The 20,363-nt window shown below is 40.8% G+C and overlaps 1 protein-coding gene across 1 annotated transcript in view; it reads left to right on the top strand.

The window, feature by feature from the left end:
- The first annotated feature begins 8,283 nt into the window (after positions 1–8,283).
- LOC142185651 (adhesion G-protein coupled receptor G4-like) overlaps positions 8,284–20,363 on the top strand; it is a 37,893-nt gene continuing 25,813 nt past the window's right edge. Inside the window, exons 1-7 of the mRNA XM_075261085.1 lie at positions 8,284–8,576; positions 9,546–9,605; positions 11,459–11,890; positions 14,022–14,327; positions 16,357–16,445; positions 16,658–16,716; positions 19,157–19,314. Coding sequence (XP_075117186.1) covers positions 8,429–8,576; positions 9,546–9,605; positions 11,459–11,890; positions 14,022–14,327; positions 16,357–16,445; positions 16,658–16,716; positions 19,157–19,314 — 1,252 coding nt within the window. The 5' untranslated portion in view covers positions 8,284–8,428. The remainder of the gene's footprint in view (positions 8,577–9,545; positions 9,606–11,458; positions 11,891–14,021; positions 14,328–16,356; positions 16,446–16,657; positions 16,717–19,156; positions 19,315–20,363) is intronic.

Genomic DNA, 20,363 nt, shown 5'->3' on the forward strand with positions numbered 1-20,363 from the left:
GCGCTCCAATGTCTGAGAGATGGTGGGTTGTTGTAAAGAAGCGCCTGATGGTGCCTTTGATGGTGCAGGAGAAGGAGATAAGACAGAAACAGGGGAGGATGAGGGAGAAGTCAACAAAGTGGCGGAGGCAGATGAAGTGATGTCCTGGCTCGTCCTCTGGAGTGCATCGCCAGCACTGTGAGCAGAGGCAGTGGCATGAACGGCGGGCGACGTTTGTCCTGCCGTTGCTGCCTGCCACTGATTCCATTGCTTGGATTCCAAATGACGGTGCATTGAAGTGGTGGACAGGTTGCTCTTCTCAGGGCCCCTACTCGATTTCGAGAGGCAAATTGTGTAGACGACACTATATCTGTCCTCGGCGCATTCCTTGAAAAAACTCTACACCTTCAAGAAACGTGCCCTCGATGGGGGAGTTTTTCTGGGCTGGGTACAAAAGGGAACATCTTCGGACATTCCGGGTCTGGCCTGGCTTCGGCAAAGCAGCTGACCTCTGCCTCTGGACATGTCTCTGCCTCTAGCTACCCTTTTTGGTGCTGCACCTGCCTCAACATCCACACTACTTTCCCAGCTTGACATCTGCCTTGTCCAGGTGGGGTCAGTGTCCTCGTCGTCCACCACCTCCTCTTCCAACTCCTGTCTCGCCTCCTCCTCCTGCACAATGCGCATGTCAACTGGCTGCCCTGACAGCAACTGCGTCTCATCGTCGTCGATGAGGGTGGGTTGCTGGTCATCCGCCACCAAATCGACCGGAGATGGAATGGAGGAGACTCTAGTGTTTGAGCATCTGGACACAGATACTCGTCTGTTAGGTCCGTGGAATCGCGAATTGTTCTGGGAAGATTGGGAATTTTGGGTGGAAGGAGGACAAGACTGTTGGGTAAGAGGAGGTAGAGGCTGCCTGGCTGGTGGACAATGTGCTTTAAGCGTTATCCGACAGCCATTGCAAGACCTGTTCCTGGTTCTCGGGCCTACTAATCTTTGTACCATTCAGCCTAGTTAATGTGGAACTTTTGTGCAAAGCGCAGAACTTAGGGCCCGCCTGATGTTAAGGGACACACGCTGGTACAAGGCTCAACTCACCCTAAGTGCCAAAAACACTGCTGGTGCAAGGCTCTACTCATGCCAAGGGCCTCAATCTCTGCTGGTAGCTCAGCTTAAGGTCCTGTAACTTTGTTTGGAAGGGCTCATGTTAAGGGCTAGAAAAGTGAATTTTGGAGGGTCTTACCACATCACACACACACACACACACACACACACACACACACACACACACACACACACACACACTCAAAATGACAGTTAAGGGTGAGGGCTTTTGGAATTCCCATTGCCTATTCCATTTGTGGTTGTCATGGGGAACGTGATTTAAAGGGGTGGTTGTTACTGTTTGTTGAGCTTAAATTGGGGTTTGTGTCCATCCATTTGGGGAGTAAAGAAGGTTTCCAGGTATTTTCCCACTTTGATAGAGGTTTTTTTGAATGTGGAAAGTGTGTAGTTGTTAGGCAGTGATGTTGGGGTAATAGAGGGTCTTTGGTGTGTTAGATGCCCCCAGACATGCTTCCCCTGCTGTCCCAGTGTCATTCCAGAGGTGTTGGCATCATTTACTGGGGTGTCATAGTGGACTTGGTGACCCTCCAGACACGGATTTGGGTTTCCCCCTTAACGAGTATCTGTTCCCCATAGACTATAATGGGGTTCGAAACCCGTTCGAACACACGAACATTGAGCGGCTGTTCGAATCGAATTTCGAACCTCGAACATTTTAGTGTTCGCTCATCTCTAGTTATTAGGAAGACATTACAAAATGATGTTGCAAAACCAACCTGTTGCATTAGAGCCTATGTTGGGTGTAAAAATTAAGTTATCTATATTCCGAGACATCATTGGCCTAACCTTCGGGCTGACTTGAGAAGGATATGGGATAACTTGCAGATCAGTGAGGGTCCATTAGACAATGAGACCTCCACCGATGACATCATCAGAGGTTTTATAGTTCCTAGCTCCCTCTTCCAGCCTCATTATGGCCCCAAATCCCCTGAGGATGCCAATGCTTTAGGAAAATTTGAAAGGGTGATAAATCTCATGAGGGGAGGGGGGGGGAGAGGAAGGGGATCTTGCATTTTAAAGAAAACCTTTCATGTCCTCTGACATCAGCTGACTTTCAGCTTTGCTAGTATGTGCCTTGATGATAGAGATATTGGGGCCATAGGTTTCAGCACTGATAGCCTTCCACTGTCAGAAGGGCAAGCGTGCGGGTCAGCGTCAGTGCTGACCTGTGACGGACACCTCTCCTGACAGTACTCTTCCATAGCCGTGTACTGTCAAGGGGTGGCATTCCTCTCAGCCCAGTGATGATGCTGATTTATAAGGCCTTTCTGACAGTGGAGGGATATCAGTGCCGAAAGTAATGGCACCAACATCTCTGACTCTTGGCTCATGCCAACATAGCTGAATTCAGTTTTTATCTAATGGTATATAACACCGCCAATGTCAGAGGACATGAAAGATCCTCTTTAATAGTATCAAATATCTGGGCTTATAGATAATGTGTTGTCCTTGTGCATATCTGCAGATCCATAATATGACAGTGCAATGAAAGGAATGATCATTTATTACAGGCTGTATGTCTGACCATATATCAAGACCGACATATAGATGGGCAAGTCCTGGCTTTTACTTGCCCTGTTATTTTGGGCATAAATATATTTCATAGTTAAGAATACATTTGCAAATAAAATAATAATATTAAAATAAATAATAATTGAATAAATTATAAATTAAATAATTAAAATAAAATAAATAATAATGGGGTGGAAGCGGGGTAGTAGTTTCCATAGGGCAAGCAGAATTGTGAATGTATAGTATATACGGTCAGGCATGAGGCGTTGTATACTTTGCACTTATTCTCTATAATAATCGGCAATCTATCAGCTAGTACTGGCCATCAACATGGAGCTGATATGTCTAAAAGCAATAATTCAGCAGTCAAGCGCTCATCGCAGTTATTAACTCAAAGTTGATCAGACGATATAGATAAATGCATAGGACAGAATGGGAAGTTAAACAGTGGCGGCCAATGAATATACATTGAGTCCCAACTATATATAGCCTTCTCAAGAATAAATAATGACACATCTGCCACCTGCAAACACAGGACAGAAAAAAGCCACTCAGCTAACCGGAGGATGGATGATATATGAGAATAACAGCGCTCTGCACTTATCCACCAACCATGTCCCTACTGTAGAGGTGTAATGACGTCTAAAGGGCAGTATATTAGGAAGCGATGACCATAGACTGATACTATACTCTATACAGAGCTATGGAGACATTGCAGCTCATCTAGTTTGATCTCTATAGGAAGAGAATATGGAAACATGCTATACAGACATCTCTGCAAGAAGAATTTCTTGAAGGCTAATAGGTAATTTTTTTATATGGAAAATTGTGTAATTTCTGTAGTATATCTTATACTTCATCTATAAAGGGTCACTGCGTAACATAGCGTATGCTATAAGTTTCTATATATTTCAGGGGTCTGGGCTGGAATATTTAAAATAATGATTGAGACGTGATATCCCATTACCTGTCCCATATATCTATAACAATATCTCTTTGATCACACCTTGATCATTTTTATATAAAATTGTAGAAGACATTGATACATTTTGTAACCTAGTAATAAAAATGTAATATTTTTATAATATTTATAACCAGTTATATTGTATATGTTGGTAAAGCCTAGTGAAACAACATTAGGGAACAAATTTTTTTTTGCAGGAACGGTGGCACTCAAAGGCCGGGTCTAGTATTGCAGGTCTGGTCCATCCAAGTAAACCAAGCTGGTGGGAAAAAAAATGGAGCCCCATTCATCTTATCTCAACCTTCCTCTTTAAAATACTAATCATACCTTCTTATTGATACCTCCTCTACCTAAAGTCAATGGTAATAAGGCATGAAAGGTCTTGTATATGGCGTCCGATGGCCAAAATGGCTGATCTGTGTGGGGTGAGGAGGTTACACCCTGACTGATCTGATGCTGATGACCCGTCCTGTGGGTAGTCTATCAGTATCCATTTTGCCTGGGTCTTAGATGACCCCTTTAAGGAAGCACTAATAAATACTTCTCAAAATTTGAGCGCTGACATTGCAGATTAAAGAAGACCTGTCATGTCCTCAGGTACATGCAGTATTATATATGCAGTATTATATATGAATTCCGCGCACTGTTGGCTTTCCCGTTATGTGCCCCGGGGGTAGAGCTATCGGTGCCGTTACCGATAGCTCTGCAGTGTCAGAAGGGCGTTTCTGACAGTCTAGATGGGAACAGGGAGTCATACGGACAGTAAAGTAGATCGTGAACTACTTTTCTGTCCACATGTTCTGTGCGGAGACCGTGCGAAAGCACACGTAACCCATTATAGTCTATGGGGTATGTGGGTTTCTGTTTTTCAAGTTCCCAAGTGGATCTGAAGAACAGAAACCCGAATGCAGCTGTGAACCTAGCATCACCTACAAAAGCAAAGACTGTCCTGAAAATGTGTCAGGTGGACATGACCAAGTCAGGTTATCAGTCTCTAGATTCATGCTGGAACCTGAAAACCATAAGGAATTAAAGCACAAATTTTATTGAAAAATTGCACAACTTTTCATTATACATGCACATATCTAATATACATATGCAAATGAGCTTCTCAGAGTAATGAGGGGGTTGTCACTTACCTCTTTGGAGAAACAGAAACATCCTTGTTGCTCCAAAGAGCTCATTTGCAACATTGACAATAATAGTGATATATCTCCGCAATGTGGGCATTGATTCACAAGGGCAAAACACTATTTGATTTAGGAAACATGAACCTATCTATAGGCATGGCTGGGTACATATGATTGGTTCTGGTGACAGACTCCCTTTCAGCCCTATGTGCACCGTTGCACAGACTTAATGTCATATAGTGAATTGGATAACAAGGACGAGCAGCTTCTATATCCAGTGCTGAAGAGAACAGGTTCTGGACAGAGCTGATATTTACACTGTTCCTGTATGTTCATTTTCATTCAATATCCTGCATTGATATGACAGTCAAACAAGATAATGAGAAAACAAAGAACAGAAAGTACCATAAACCAATGTTCTGTCTTTCCTTTCTAGATGTCAAAGTAATTAAAATGAGGGATCTGGGGACCAGGCGATATCTCTTGTACATTCTGATTTTAACCACTTGTCTAGCAACATCAGCAGGTAAGATGAACCATGTGTCTACATATATGAGATGGAAACATAGAGATAGCTGCAGAGATAGATAGATAGATAGATAGATAGATAGATAGATAGGAGATAGATAGATAGATAGATAGATAGATAGATAGATAGATAGATTGATAGGAGATAGATAGATAGATAGATACTGTAGATAGATAGGAGATAGATAGATAGATAGATAGATAGATAGATAGATAGATAGATAGATAGATAGATAGATACTGTAGATAGATAGGAGATAGATAGATAGATAGATAGATAGATAGATAGATAGATAGGAGATAGATAGATAGATAGATAGATAGATAGATAATAGTAGAGATGGGCAAATCACTCAAGATTCATTCAGGGTTTAGGTTCGGTGACTCGGGTCCCCGATTTGTTTCAGGACGAACATGTTGGAATGAACCACCGTTCAAATTGGCTTATAACATAGTGCAGACAACTCTTAGGGGGCTCCTTGGAACCTCTCTAAAAAACCCCATTCATACTTCCCTTGCTTCTCTTGGGCCTTCTTGCGGTGTCTGGAACTTTCGTTGTGATGTCCGGCACCTGACGCCTGCGATTGGACCCCCAGTGGTCACTCGGGCATGCCAAATGTCATGACATATGATGCTCAGAGTGCCCAGGTCACCGCTGAGGCCTAGTCATAGGCATCAACCATTGGCCTGGGTTGATAACGTCACCGAAGAGCGCCAGATGCTGCAAGGAGGCCCCTTCACTTATTATACTCTTGGGTCTGAAGAAACTGGTATGGGTAAAGGCCCTTTCACACTAACAATTGATGAATGTAGCGGAAGGAAATTTAACTTGTAGTATACATAGGTTACAGGATAGCGGATTTCATTGTGTAAGAGAAGAGGGTTCCCTTGCTATGCCAGCAGTATGCACGCATCTCCAACATAATGATGCCGCCACGTTACTTATGGGAAGACTACTGTAGTGGCAGCTGTATTTAGTGACATGTACTTGTTATATTTGATGATTTGGATGGCCTTGGACCCTGGACAACCACCCAAAAGGGCATATTATAATATACTACTGTTTGGTAGATAGATATTAGTTAGACTCTGTTCATATCTGCATCAGAGTCAACCCCTTTGGTTGAGCTCAGGAGATGGTACAGCCCTAAATGTAGGGTATTCTAGTGAGGTGCAGGAGACAGTGACTTCTGTCCCTCTCCAGTTAGGTAGAAGAGTTCTCTTCCTTCCCAGCTATCAGGTAAGAGTTCTCTCTCTCATCAGGAGAGGGGAATGGATCACTCGGACTCCTGGCTAGGCCGATACCCTGTTAGCTGCAAATCTGAACCATATCCCCTGCTCACTTTATGAACTTTGTGTGCGTGAAGACAACTGTGAGGGTCATGTTTGGCTATGGTCATAGAAGTGGTTCCGCCTATGATCCACAGGTCAGGTTGGACATCCTTTTTATGTCCTGCAGCCTGAGCAATGCAAGTATTTTGTTGTTTTTGAGAGACTTGAAGCACACTTTTTGGAACCAATTGTTGTTGTCTGGTAGTGCAGCTTAACCCACTTACTTGAAAACCTTGGGCTCAATGAAACATACTTAATATGGAGAATAAAATGAATTGGTACCATGTTAGTTTTTGGTTGTGCTGTGTCATGTATGCTTGTAAAGAAAGGTGATGGCCATTGGAATAGCCGACAAGCTATTATAATAGAAATGTTCTTTTAGCCAGCCAATACGATATGCTTTGTGCTGATGTTTGCAGAAGGTCTTTCATTCTCATGTACTGTGACATTACACCTAAACCACCTACTGTTCCATGAAAGGGATATAAACTCTGCAGCATACCTGTCACCTGCAGGCTATTTCAATTCAAGACCAAAGCCTTTCCACTGTGTCCACATGTTGTGGTCATACAGGACTTTGCAAAAGGTTTAGGCATGTGCGGAAAAAATGCTACAAAGAAAGAAAGCTGTTAATTAATAATAATAATAATAATAATAATAATAATAATAATAAATAGCTAAACATATACTTACATATCCTTTAGAAAGGCTGTTCCAGACATACCTTTTATTTGTTAATCCTCTTAGCCATTTTTGAATTAGCCCACTTTTATTGATATGCTAATTAGCCAGCACGGAGCACTCAGGAAATTTACTGAGAACTGTGTGAAGGGGCCAACTGTATGGAGTGTGAGGGGGCAAGCGAGGTTGTCACTGACACTTTATGAGGAGAGAACTGGGGAGAACCTGGCTACCTTTCCCCGCTCTTGCTCAAGTCCTCTCCTCTTCCCTCTTCAGCTTGTACCCTGGGCACATCACGTTGCATTGATGTGTGCTCCATACGAGCAGGAGCGGGGAGAGGTAAGTGAATGGCGGCCATTACTGCACCTCCACTGCCTATTAATAAAAGCAGTTGGAGTCCTGTAGGGCCCCTTAAAGGCACGGGGCTATCAGAGGATTCATTGGTACTCCATGGGCCAGTCCGACCTTGGCAGTGCTGACCAGACAATAACTGGTGCTGGAACACAGAACTGGCATTGATTTTGTTTTTATAGTTTTAACTATTTCCTGCTCATAGGAATATTTACTGTTTTATTCCAAATGTTATATTGGTTTTTATAAAGTGAGACATTGGAAGCCACATCAATAAAATAAAACCGAGCACAGAAAGGTTATTATAACAATCACTTATCAATATCATGGACGCTTCTGTATTTTATTGATTAAATGCTCATATTTTATTTTTGTATTTGCAGGTATAAGTTGGAAAGAAAAAGCTGTTATTTTTTCACATGATCATCCTGCAAAAGTACCGTATCCCAAGATCCCAGCTTTATCAGAATTTACTACATGCTTGGATATATTTTTTAGAAATGATGTCTTTTCAACTGTATTTTCCTACTGTGTCCAAGGTGAAGTAGACCCTGAGCTTGGTTTTGGTAGGAAGAATGATACTCTATATGTTTTTCATTTTGGAAACATTGATGAAATTCAGACAGTCTTGAAATCATATGTTTGGCATACCGTATGTTTAATATGGAAGAGGCAGACAAGGCAGCTGGAGCTGTATGTGAATGGGACTCAGGTCTTCCGTAAGACGACTGAAAGCAGAATATTTAGGAGTAATGGGAGCCTGGTTGTGGGTGCGAAACATGTCAATATCAGGGGTGATATTGAGATCATTACAGAATCCACCATGAATGGAGAACTATACAACTACCAGATGTGGAACTATGCAAGGTCTCAAGAAGAACTACTGTACTGTAATGAAGGGAATTTAATAAGCTGGACAAAAGTGGACTGGATATTTAAGCGTATACTCGAGGATGTGACACTGCGCTGTGGTGAGTAACCTATTGCCTTGAATATGAAAGAGATCTAACAAGGACATGTCCATTTGTTATACACAGGCAGTGGTAATGAATGCTATAGATGCATTGTATTTAAAGGCTTGGCCTGTTCATAGTTTGATGGATAATATACTGATCTCAAGAACGAGGGTCCTGTTCCTCCCATCTGAAGGAAGAGTCATGTCCACTGCTACTTTATATACTGTCTATGGGACTGGAGGGGTTAACTGAGGACAGCACTTAGTAATGTGCCATAGAGAATGGATAGAGGTATAAGGTATAGAGGATATAAGGTACCACTCTATTTAGTCGGGGGAATGGGATAAGGGGATGATAGGAAATGACTTTAAAACTTGAGTTAACCCTTTTAATCAATTCAGGTCCAGGGCAATTTGGATCTTCAGGACCAGAAGGATTAATGCCTGCGATCAGTGAGGGCCCTGATCGCAGGCATTGCCGCTGGGTCTCTGCTTTTATTTCCAGTGCATATTTTACTAAGTACAGTTTATCTATTACTACAAATTTGTAGGATCCCAATATATGTTTTGGAGGGTTTGTCCTCACATTAAAACTATTGTCAAAATGAAGAGAATGTTGCAAAATAATAAACTAAATCATACTTACATCTCCGATCACCTGTCAGTCTTGTTCTGATGATTTCTGGGCTCCCATAGGTCTTTAGTGACACACAAGAAATAAGAGTCACTGATTAAGGTAGTCAATGCTGTGGCCAGTGGTTGGCTGAGCAACATTTTTGTGGGAGCAGGAAATAGAGACCGATAGGAGCCTGGATAGAGTCGGAACTTGTAGAGAATTGATGAGATGATTTGTTCTAACATTTTTATATCATTCTCGGCCATTTTTAAACAATCTTAATAGGTACATCAAATACTTCATTTCATAAAATGATATTTTTTTGGGAAAAAATCTTTTAATGCTTTTTATTTTTTTTTCTTATACCAGCCAATGCAACAGTTACACCAACACCAATAGCAAATACAAGTACTACGACCACAACGCTTGGTATGTATCATGTATCATGTGTCAGTTTTCCAAGATCTTGACAGCTGTCATAACTTCATATTAGGTCTACAATGGTGGTTAGCCATAGTGTAGTGAAGTCTCCTGGGCCCCAATACAAAACCTACAACAGTTCACCTAGCTATCACAAGTCATATATGACACTGATTTTCTATTATGAGGCACGGGGTTCACTGTGCATTGTTGTTGTCCGAAGTGGAAATAAGCTGAGAAAGAGGTAGCATATTATGGAGAGAGACCCTCACAACACAACATAATTAAAGAGGACCTATCTGTCTATCTATTCAAAAGATATGGTCACTGGGAAGTTATAGGAAATTAGCTCTGGTTCTTCAGCCAACCCGATCATACCACTTATTGAAGAAGCCATCAGTATTGTGTAAGATACTGTGTCATTTTGAGTGAGTGCAGTAATGAGTGTTCATCATTGTGTTTCTACTATTACTAACAAGTAAAATTGTTCATTGATATCCAGGGTTAATCTGTGCCATATAGAAGAAAATGCTTGGTTAGAGTTGGCTATAGTTGTGACCCCTCCCCCAAAGCAGTGATATCTTTGTATGCTAGAAATAATTATATTCTTTTAGCTTGATATCCTATGTGGCAGTTTGTTTGCCGTTCAGTTCCATTAGTCACCTACTAAAATATGTTCTTTTTCCTTTTGGAAGTTATATTTTTTTATTTATATAGTGATTTGGGGATTAGGAGAGTATCATATTGTATTCATGATTGCTGGACATGGATATGGCAATAGAAAGTGTTTGGTAAGCAAGATGACTGTATATACTCGAGTATAAGCCGAGGCCCCTAATTTTACCACAAAAAACTGGGAAAACGTATTGACTCGAGTATAAGCCGAGGAAGGGGGGGGGATGCAGCAGCTACTGGAAAATTTCAAAACTTAAAATGGTCGGAGTTTTTGGGGGCAGTAGTTGCTGGGGGCTGGGGAAGGGGAGGGGGTGTTTTGGTTGTCTGTCTGCCCCTTCCCTGAGCTTGAGGACTGTTTTTTTGTCCCCCCACTTGGAATTCAGCCTGGCTGAGTATAGGGTATCTGCAGTGCTCCTATTAACCCCTTCCCGATGGAACAGGAGCACTGCAGATCCCCTATATTCAGTAGACCGGGCACTGTCAGACACAGGGATACCTAAAGTGTATGTGTTTCACAGTCATTTTCTACTTTTATATGTATTCTAGGGAAAGGAGGGTTGTAGAACTTTTATTTACTTTATATTTTTATTATATTTTTTTAAAGCTTTTTTTTAACTATTTTATGGGAGATTCTATACATTACTATTGCAGCTGGTCATAGACCCCCCCCCCCCAAATAAATAAATAAATAAATAAATATATATATATATATATATTTATTTTTTTTTTTGCTTGACTCGAGTATAAGCCGAGGGGAGCTTTTTCAGCACAAAAACTGCGCTGAAAAATTCGGCTTATATTCGAGTATATACTTTGTGACCAACTATAGCTCTCTGAGATCATCCCAGAAAAACACTAGCCTATACGGCAGCACAGACATCCCCATAGCGGTCCCTATGAGTTGGCCATAAAAATGGGGGTCAAGTGGAAAAAACAAATGTGTTAAGATGAACTGTAATAATGACATCACAAATACACTAAGATCAGCCAAAAAGACCCCATATCTCTTCAAATAAAACTCAACTGCCTTAAGACCAGGATCAATGGAAATGGTACTATAGAGAAATTCAACTATTCCATCCGGGGATGTTCCAATTCCTACCAATCTAACGTTGATGGCCAATTCAAAAACTAAGACATTACTAAGATAATCCCCTATAAATAAATAAAAAATGTGTTTTGTGCAGGCCAAACAACCACCACCAGGATTACAACACCAGCACCAGAAAATTCAGCATCCACTGTGAATCAAACTTCTGTAACACCCACACCTGGAATTTTGTCTACATCTTCAACTGAGAAGGAGACAACTAACAGCATATCCACTAACTATACTACATCCACCCAGCTGCCTGATACTCTGCCAACAAGTCCGCCAGTAGACTCTGGCCTCTCTACTCAGGTCTCCACTACAGAGTCATTACTTGGAGACAACCTGCTAACTAATTCTAGTATCAAGTTACCAACTGGCAATAATGTAACTGGAAATACGTCCTCAACATATCACAGTCCACCAGAACTGAGAACGACATCTGCCGTGCCGATTTTATCTTCGAAGAACACTACCACTATGACCGCCACTGTACAGCACCAGTCAACGGGTGCCAAAAATACAGCAGGTAATAATCTATCATTTGCTTTACTGATCATTTCACAAGATCTTTAGGGTAACCAGCGATTGTAGCCGTAGATGCCAATAACTAGCCAACTTTTTATAACTCCTTTACAGAAGACCTTTTATCACCTCCACCAACTCCAAATCTTTGCATTCTTTAATAGTTGCTGCGTTCTACAGGTGGAATTTGTAAGGGAGATGAAACATTGCATGGTGTTCATTGAATGCACTATATGAAACTTTCTCTCTGTCCTAGGTCCTAGGCCCTTTAAGGTGCAGAAAATTCATAACATGAGTAGCAGAGTAGCTGTGGGAAATGTTGCAGAGAGATTGTGCAAAAGGATTTGTATAGATGTTGAGGTTACTTTGAATGTTTACCCTATATGAAGGGGTTACTATTGAAATATATACAGTCCTATGAAAAATTTTGGGCACCCCTATTAATCTTAATCATTTTTAGTTCTAAATATTTTGGTGTTTGCAGCAGCCATTTCAGTTTGATATATCTAATAACTGATGGACACAGTAATATTTCAGGATTGAAATGAGGTTTATTGTACTAACAGAAAATGTGCAATTTGTGCAATGTGCATAGTTGTTCAGGGGAAGGATACAAAAAGTTGTCTCAGAGATTGAACCTGTCAGTTTCCACTGTGAGGAACATAGTAAGGAAATGGAAGACCACAGGGACAGTTCTTGTTAAGCCAAGAAGTGGCAGGCCAAGAAAAATATCAGAAAGGCAGAGAAGAAGAATGGTGAGAACAGTCAAGGACAATCCACAGACCACCTCCAAAGAGCTGCAGCATCATCTTGCTGCAGATGGTGTCACTGTGCATCAGTCAGCAATACAGCGCACTTTGCACAAGGATAAGCTGTATGGGAGAGTGATGAGAAAGAAGCCGTTTCTGCACGTACGCCACAAATAGAGTTGCCTGAGGGATGCAAAAGCACATTTGGAGAAGCCAACTTCATTTTGGAAACAAAGATTGAGTTGTTTGGTTATAAAAAAAGGCGTTATGCATGGCGTCCAAAAAGAAACAGCATTCCAAGAAAAACACTTGCTACCCACTGTAAAATTTGGTGGAGGTTCCATCATGCTTTGGGGCTGTGTGGCCAATGCCGGCACCGGGAATCTTGTTAAAGTTGAGGGTCACATGGATTCCACTCAGTATCAGCAGATTCTTGAGAAAAATGTTCAAGAATCAGTGACGAAGTTGAAGTTACGCCGGAGATGGATATGTCAGCAAGACAATAATCCAAAACAACGCTCCAAATCGACTCAGGCATTCATGCAGAGGAACAATTACAATGTTCTGGAATGGCCATCCCAGTCCCCAGACCTGAATATCATTGAACATCTGTCGGATGATTTGAAGCGGGCTGTCCATGCTCGGCCACCATCAAACTTAACTGAACTTGAATTGTTTTGTAAAGAAGAATGGTCCAAAATACCTTTATCCAGGATCCAGGAACTGATTAAAAGCTACAGGAAGCGACTAGAGGCTGTTATCTTTGCAAAAGGAGGATCTACTAAATATTAATGTCACTTTTCTGTTGAGGTGCCCATACTTTTGCACTGGTCAAATTTTGGTTTATTGCATAGTGCACATTTTCTGTTAGTACAATAAACCTCATTTCAATCCTGAAATATTACTGCGTCCATCAGTTATTAGATATATCAAACTGAAATGGCTGCTGCAAACACCAAAATATTTAGAACTAAAAATGATTAAGATTAATAGGGGTGCCCAAACTTTTTCATAGGACTGTAGAAGTATAGGTTTACTAAAGGCAAACTAACACTATATCTTTACCAACATACCTAAAATATATTATTAAAGGAGCTGTCCCAGGCTTAATATTGATAGTCTATGAAGGCTCTAACACCTGGAACCTGCTTATGGCATCTGAATTCCTATTGACTTGAATGGGGGCTGAGTGTCAGTTCCCCCACCCATCAGTATTAGGTCTTGGACAACCCCTTTCAGTAACTTCTTGTCTAGATGAGTTTTCAGCATAGTGAACACTGGTTTGGATGGATCTCTGACATTTTGATTTGTTGAAATTGCAGAATTATACGATTAACATTCATGGCATTAATCCTCTAATCTTATGGAAAGATATGTTATTTACAGATCCTCAATCTGGTAAGACATCTCAGCCTGTGAATGGAACAACATCCAAGGTTCTGCTTACATCTCCAACAACCAAGTCCATCACACCATCAGAAGTTACTGTCATGTCCTCTACTTCCTCAAGCTCTTCATCTACTACTGATAAGTCGTCTAGTGGAAACTATTCCTCCACCTCAGCTGGGATTGCTATAAGCAGCAGACCATTGACCACCCCAAATGTCACTATTAGTGGGGTGACAGTATCAACAATATCATATTCAGAAACCGTATACATCACCTCTGCCACCATCAACAAACCAATCATGGGTAAGTGAAATATTGTAGACTTTAGTAACCAGACCATGTATGTACAATCATTGAGAAATAATAAGGCACCGGTAAGGAGTTGTTGGAATGGAATGAAGCTTCCTAAGTGTGAATGTAATGAGAACATATTTAAAGAATTACAATATTTGAAAAAAAAAGAGTTTATTGAGAACACTGTACAATTGAAAGGAGGCTCTAGTACCCTTTTAGGCTGCCACTAGTTTGGATACATGGTGAGATATGATTGGGCATGGAGGCGTACAGGTTTCCCATATGGTACCCTATTGCACATTTGCGCACAGATATGCAGCAGGTGCTGTAGGTCCCGCACACTCATAGTTTGATGAAGCTGCTATACCATGGTACCGTATATACTCGAGTATAAGCCGACCCGAATATCAGTCGAGGCCCCTAATTTTACCACAAAAAACTGGGAAAACTTATTGACTCGAGTATAAGCCGAGGGGGGGAAATGCAGCAACTACTGGAAAATTGTAAAAAATCTAAATGGTCTGAGTTTTTGGGTGCAGTAGATATTGGGTGCTGGTAAAGGGGAGCGGGTGTTTTGGTTGTCTGTCTGCCCCTTCCCTGAGCTTGAGGACTGTTTTTTCTTCCTCCACTTGGAATTCAGCCTGGCTGAATATAGGGGATCTGCAGTGCTCCTATTAATTAATCCTATTATTATTATTTATTTATTTTTTGCACTATTTTATGGGAGATTCTATACATTAATATTGTGGCTGGTCATCGAGCCCCCCTCCTAAAAAATATATATATATATATATATATATATATATATATATATATATATATATATATATTTTTTTTTTTTTTTTTTTTTTGCTGACTTGAGTATAAGCCGAGGGGGGCTTTTTCAGCACAAAAACTGGGCTGAAAAATTCAGCTTAGACTCGAGTATATACGGTAAATGGTCAATTGACAATGAGTCTGATGAAGGGCAGGGCAAGGAAGTGTTGCAATAGAGCAGAAACATTCCGGAGAAGCTCTTGCTGTGTCATCAGATGTTAAACAGAACTTGGATTTGTCACTTAAGATGATTCGGTTCCTGTTCTATAGCAGTCCAGGTTTCTTATACACAACACTGTGGCAAATAAAAACGCTAGCAAGTAGCGGAAAAAAGAAGCGACATGCCCCTTCTTCCCGCGGATTCTGCGGCTGACTCAGCCGTGGCGTTCGCAGCACAAAACTCCCTCCGGATTATGCGGGCCTAATCCGGAGTGGAATGCTGCGACGGGATCACGGTGCACTGTATCGGCATTCCATCGCAGCTAGCCGCATGGTATGTTCACATGTGGAATTCATTTTCCTTAGCCTATAATAAGAAGAGACTATTAAAGGGATTCTGCCACCTCCCCCAAATGTATTTAACTGTTACCACTTTATTACAGAGCACAGTGATCAACAATATAACTTTATAAATTTTGAAGTCATACGCAGTTGGTGTACTAGGGCGGGCCTTCAGCCGTGGGAGCACCCTTCTTACTGGTCAAATTAGATTGGTGATGTCAGTGGTGGGAGGATCAACTTTCACTGCATGTAGTGGCGCATGAAGAATATGGTGGGTTCAGAGTGGAAAGAGCAGTGCTCCAGGGAACTGAAGGCCCGCCCCCGAGAATCAACTGTCTCATTTGCATATGACTTCAAAGTTGTTTTTCTCCAAATCTACAAGAGTGACATACATAGCAAAGGTATTGTTTATCAGTGTAACGAGTTCTGTAACATGGTGGTGACAGCTGAATATGCCTGGCAACTTTGTCCCATTCTTTTGAAAAAGTTGATCGGCAGCGGTACAAAAAGTTGGACACCCCACAATCAGATATTGATAGGTTATCAATATTTGGATCCCAGAAAATGCCTTTAAACTACACTTATGTGGTGACTTTTGGTATTTTTCTAATCCTGTATAATCCTCATGTACTTAACTCGCTGTCAGGACTAATAAATAAATTGCATAATTTTTGTCTTTTGCACATTTGTAACTTTTCTCTACCAATGTTTTTCTTGTTAGTTTCCTACTTTGTTGCTCGTATAGACTTTACAATTCCAAGTACAGAAGAGATTGATGAAGATGAGGTCTCTTTACTTATAAAAAGTTTGGTAAGATCTGCATCCATTGATATAAGTTAACGTGTATACAGAATTTTAAAAATGCACGGCTAGCTGGGTAATACTTATCCAATCCTGCGTTGCTTTAGTAGGTCCAGTATGTGACTTACCATTTGTGCACCCGTAAAACTTGGTGCAGATTTTCCTTAAATGATAAATTCCTCTTATTGACTACCACCCATGCATCTGTTTTTATTTCTCAGATGGACAATCTTCTTAACAACACAGAATTTGTCACTGTTCAGATTATCGTAACAGTGAGGTAAGTATTGTCATAGTTGTTAAAGGAGCAAGGAGCGCTCTCTGCATCTGTAAACTTCAAGGTGTATAAGTATGACGACAAGTGATGGCGAAGATGGGCCATTACTTACAGTTGAAGGGGGCTGGTGATCTCCCACTGTCCTGAGGATGTAAGCAGATAAGTCGGCTGGGGGACACTGTTCTCCGATGAGCCCATGGTTAGTGCACTTCGCTTTACTGCACCTTCACTGCATATCAAACACATACACAGTGAAGTAAAGTGGACTGACCTCAAATCCAACTGAGATGGGTCCAATGGAAGATTAGAACGCTTAACGTTAAACACCCCAGGGCCATATACCATTGGGTGTTGATACCATTCTTGTCTTCATGTATAGCACGTTATTGGTTTTCTATTGCTCTTGTGTGATCAGTGTTCTATATTCCGCCTATACAATACTCCTGATGAATCATTACGATCAATGCTTTCATTCCTAATCTAATCTAATTATCTCAATGTTTGCTGCAGTAATGAACCTGGGAATGTCCTTGCACAAAATAGCAATAAAAAGGTAAAAAACTCTAAATTTCATTCCTAATAGATTGCCCCCACCAGGAAGAATTGTTATGGTAATTTAATAAATGTAAAACGATCAAAGCTGAAGAAGAGTTCCCAAAAGTCGCTCTGAAATGTTGAGTAAATTTCTATTTATTTTGATCTTTACTGTTTATGAAAAGTTTATGAGAATTTTTTTTCTGAATTTTGATTTTGGTTACTGGTTTAGGCTTTAAACCAAGGTTGTGGTAGCATCTCTTTCTGGGGTATAAATATGTTGAAATATTACTAAACTTACAGACAACTTTTGATTTTCTGGAGGTATTTGTATCATAAATAGATTTTGTAATATACTTTATTATCAAATGTTGGCTCCTTTCTGTGAAATCCTGCATTTTTACACTCTTCCCCTTGCTTCTGTATTGAGAGCTGTTCCTGCCTCTCATTGAATGTCACTGTGTCCTGTCCTGACCTTAGGCTGGTCTTACATGACCATAATGCTTTTACAGTCCGCAAGTTGCTGATCAGCAACACTAGCTGTTGATCATCAACTTACACTCCTCAGATGTCCGTGAGCTGCCGCACTCGCCCATAGAGTTCTATGGGCGAGTCTGTGTAGTGCCGTGAATTGCGGCCATTACGGACATGTTCTAAAAAGACCTCGGTTGTGGCCCGGCCACACCACAGATAAAATATCCTGTGGTGTAAGAGGCTGCATTGAGTATAATGTGTCTGCAAATGGTCCGTAATTGAAAACCCTCAACTGCGGAACATTTGCAGACTTAAACTACCGTCGTGTAAGAACAGCCTTAGTGTCACACGACACTAATCTTCTATTTCATAAGCAAAAGTAAGTTTGTATGTTTTATAATGTCTGAGCTATAACTGTTTGGGGTGACCCTACCCTACCCTCATTTTCTTTACATATTACACAGCCCTGTACTTCATACACAGTAAAGGCGGATTCACACTCGCACCTGGTCTCTGCTTTCGGGTTTCCGTCTTCTGCCGAGAGAAATTGGGCAGGAGACGGAAACCCAGCGGTCAGTTTTCAAACCCATTCACTTGAATAGGTTTGCAAAGTGACCGCCTGTGAGTGTCTTCTGCCTCTCCACGGCAAAACTGTTTTTATTTAACTGGACACAAAATCCTGCATGTCTGACTTTGTGTCTGGTTAAAAAAAATGGTTTCTCCATGGAGACCAGAAGACACTCACGGGCGGTCACTTTGTAAATCCATTCAAGTGAATGGGTTTGAAAAATGACTGCTGGGTTTCCGTCTTCTGTCCAGGTTCTCTCGGCAGAAGACGGAAACCCAAAGTGGAGACCGGGAACCCGCCCTCACATTCAGTGAGAGACAGGAACAGCTCTCAATAAAGAAGACAGGAAAGAGTGAAAAAAAGACAGGATTTCACAGAAAGGAGCCAGAATTTGTTAATAACGTATATTACAAAATTTAATTGTGACATAAATACTGGCAGAGAACCAAAAGTTGTCCGTTTAATTGGATACTTTATTATGGAGTTTTTTCTGCTAAATGCATAGTACAGAGCTGCATATGGTGATACACAGACTACAAACAGCTCTCATGTACACACATTACGATAGCTTTCCAGTCCTGGTGGGTGCAAGTGATTCCCCTTCCATTAGTCTTGCCTTATCTTGTATCTTTTCCCTTCGACTTTCTTGCATTCTTTCCATCAAACCTTTCTTTTTAAATACATTTCTCCGCATCCTGATTTTCTTTGTTAATTATTATTTTTTTGATTGTGCTGCCAGAAAAGGGAGACCAATGAGGAGTCTGATGATTCCAAGTTAGTATAAATGTCACGTGACCCTTGTATCTGTCGTATTTTATCTATATCATATGTATATACTTTTTAATTCATATAAACTGTTGATTTCAGCTCCTCAGGGTATACAGCCAAATCTATTGTCCGTGTGAATTCTTCAAAAGATGAAGATTTTCTAGCTGATGAACTGAAAAATTGTCTGATAGAGGGATTGAGAGATCAGCAACTTATTCCAAGTCTTATTGCAAAGAACGTGACCACAGAGGAATTAGGTAATGCTTGTTTCATACAATGTACTGATCTTATGCGGCAATGAAAGTGTTATTTGTTCTCTTTTGATAGTCATACCCTCAGGTTAGGAAGCAGATCGGTATCGATTTTATATGTAACTATAAAATATTTTAGGAATTTATGAATTAACATTATATACTCATATTATATACTATAATTAATTTACCAACAGTGCATTACATATGGTTTTATGCTTGTAAATCCAGGTATTAAAGGGGTTTTCTGAATATTTTTATACTGACGATCTATACAGGATAGTCCATCAATGCCTGATCAGTGTGGAACCGGCACCTGGATCCTGTGGATCAAGCCATTTGGGTTCTTGTAATGAAGGGTCGTACTATGGATCGTTCCCAATGAACGATCATTCATGCACCCATTCATTTACATTATTGTCAGCAGCACCTTCTGTTTCCAAGTTGCATCAATGATGTGGCCAGTCGACAAACTAGTGTCTGATCTTTGTCCTGTATATATGTATTAATGATTGGGAACAAGTGTTCTTACAAATGCTGATACTGCCAGTCCTTGTATTGTGTCTGGGGGCCCTGACTGTCAGCTATGTTACTCTAGGGCAGGCTTATTGTCATCATTCCAGGAATATCTCAACGTGGACCGATAATGAAAGATAAGAAAACACAACTCAATAGACCGAAGAGATGGCAGACAGATGAAACAGATGCAGAAGTCACAGCCACATTCACACATCTATTTTTCTTCTTTCTAGTTTAACACCTGTAATTATCTAATAATGTGATAAGACATTCATCCTTTAGAAAACTGTTACGTGACTGAAGAACTGGGGATTCTTGCATACTCTACTATGAGTCCTTTCACAGGATATGTTTATAGAGATGCAGCTAGTCTAGGGGCATACCCAGAGGTGGGCTTGACTTGAACCAAAAATTTAACCCTTTGCCCTCTGATTCCCCCTGCAGAAAATTCAGAGTTGCTATCTGTTTCCTGTGTGTGGCCAGAGTTGCTATCTGTTTTCTGTATGTGGTCAGAGTTGCTATCTGTTTACTGTATG

The sequence above is a fragment of the Leptodactylus fuscus genome, chromosome 11 (assembly GCF_031893055.1).
Source record: "Leptodactylus fuscus isolate aLepFus1 chromosome 11, aLepFus1.hap2, whole genome shotgun sequence".
In the NCBI taxonomy this organism is placed as follows: Eukaryota; Metazoa; Chordata; class Amphibia; order Anura; family Leptodactylidae; genus Leptodactylus; species Leptodactylus fuscus.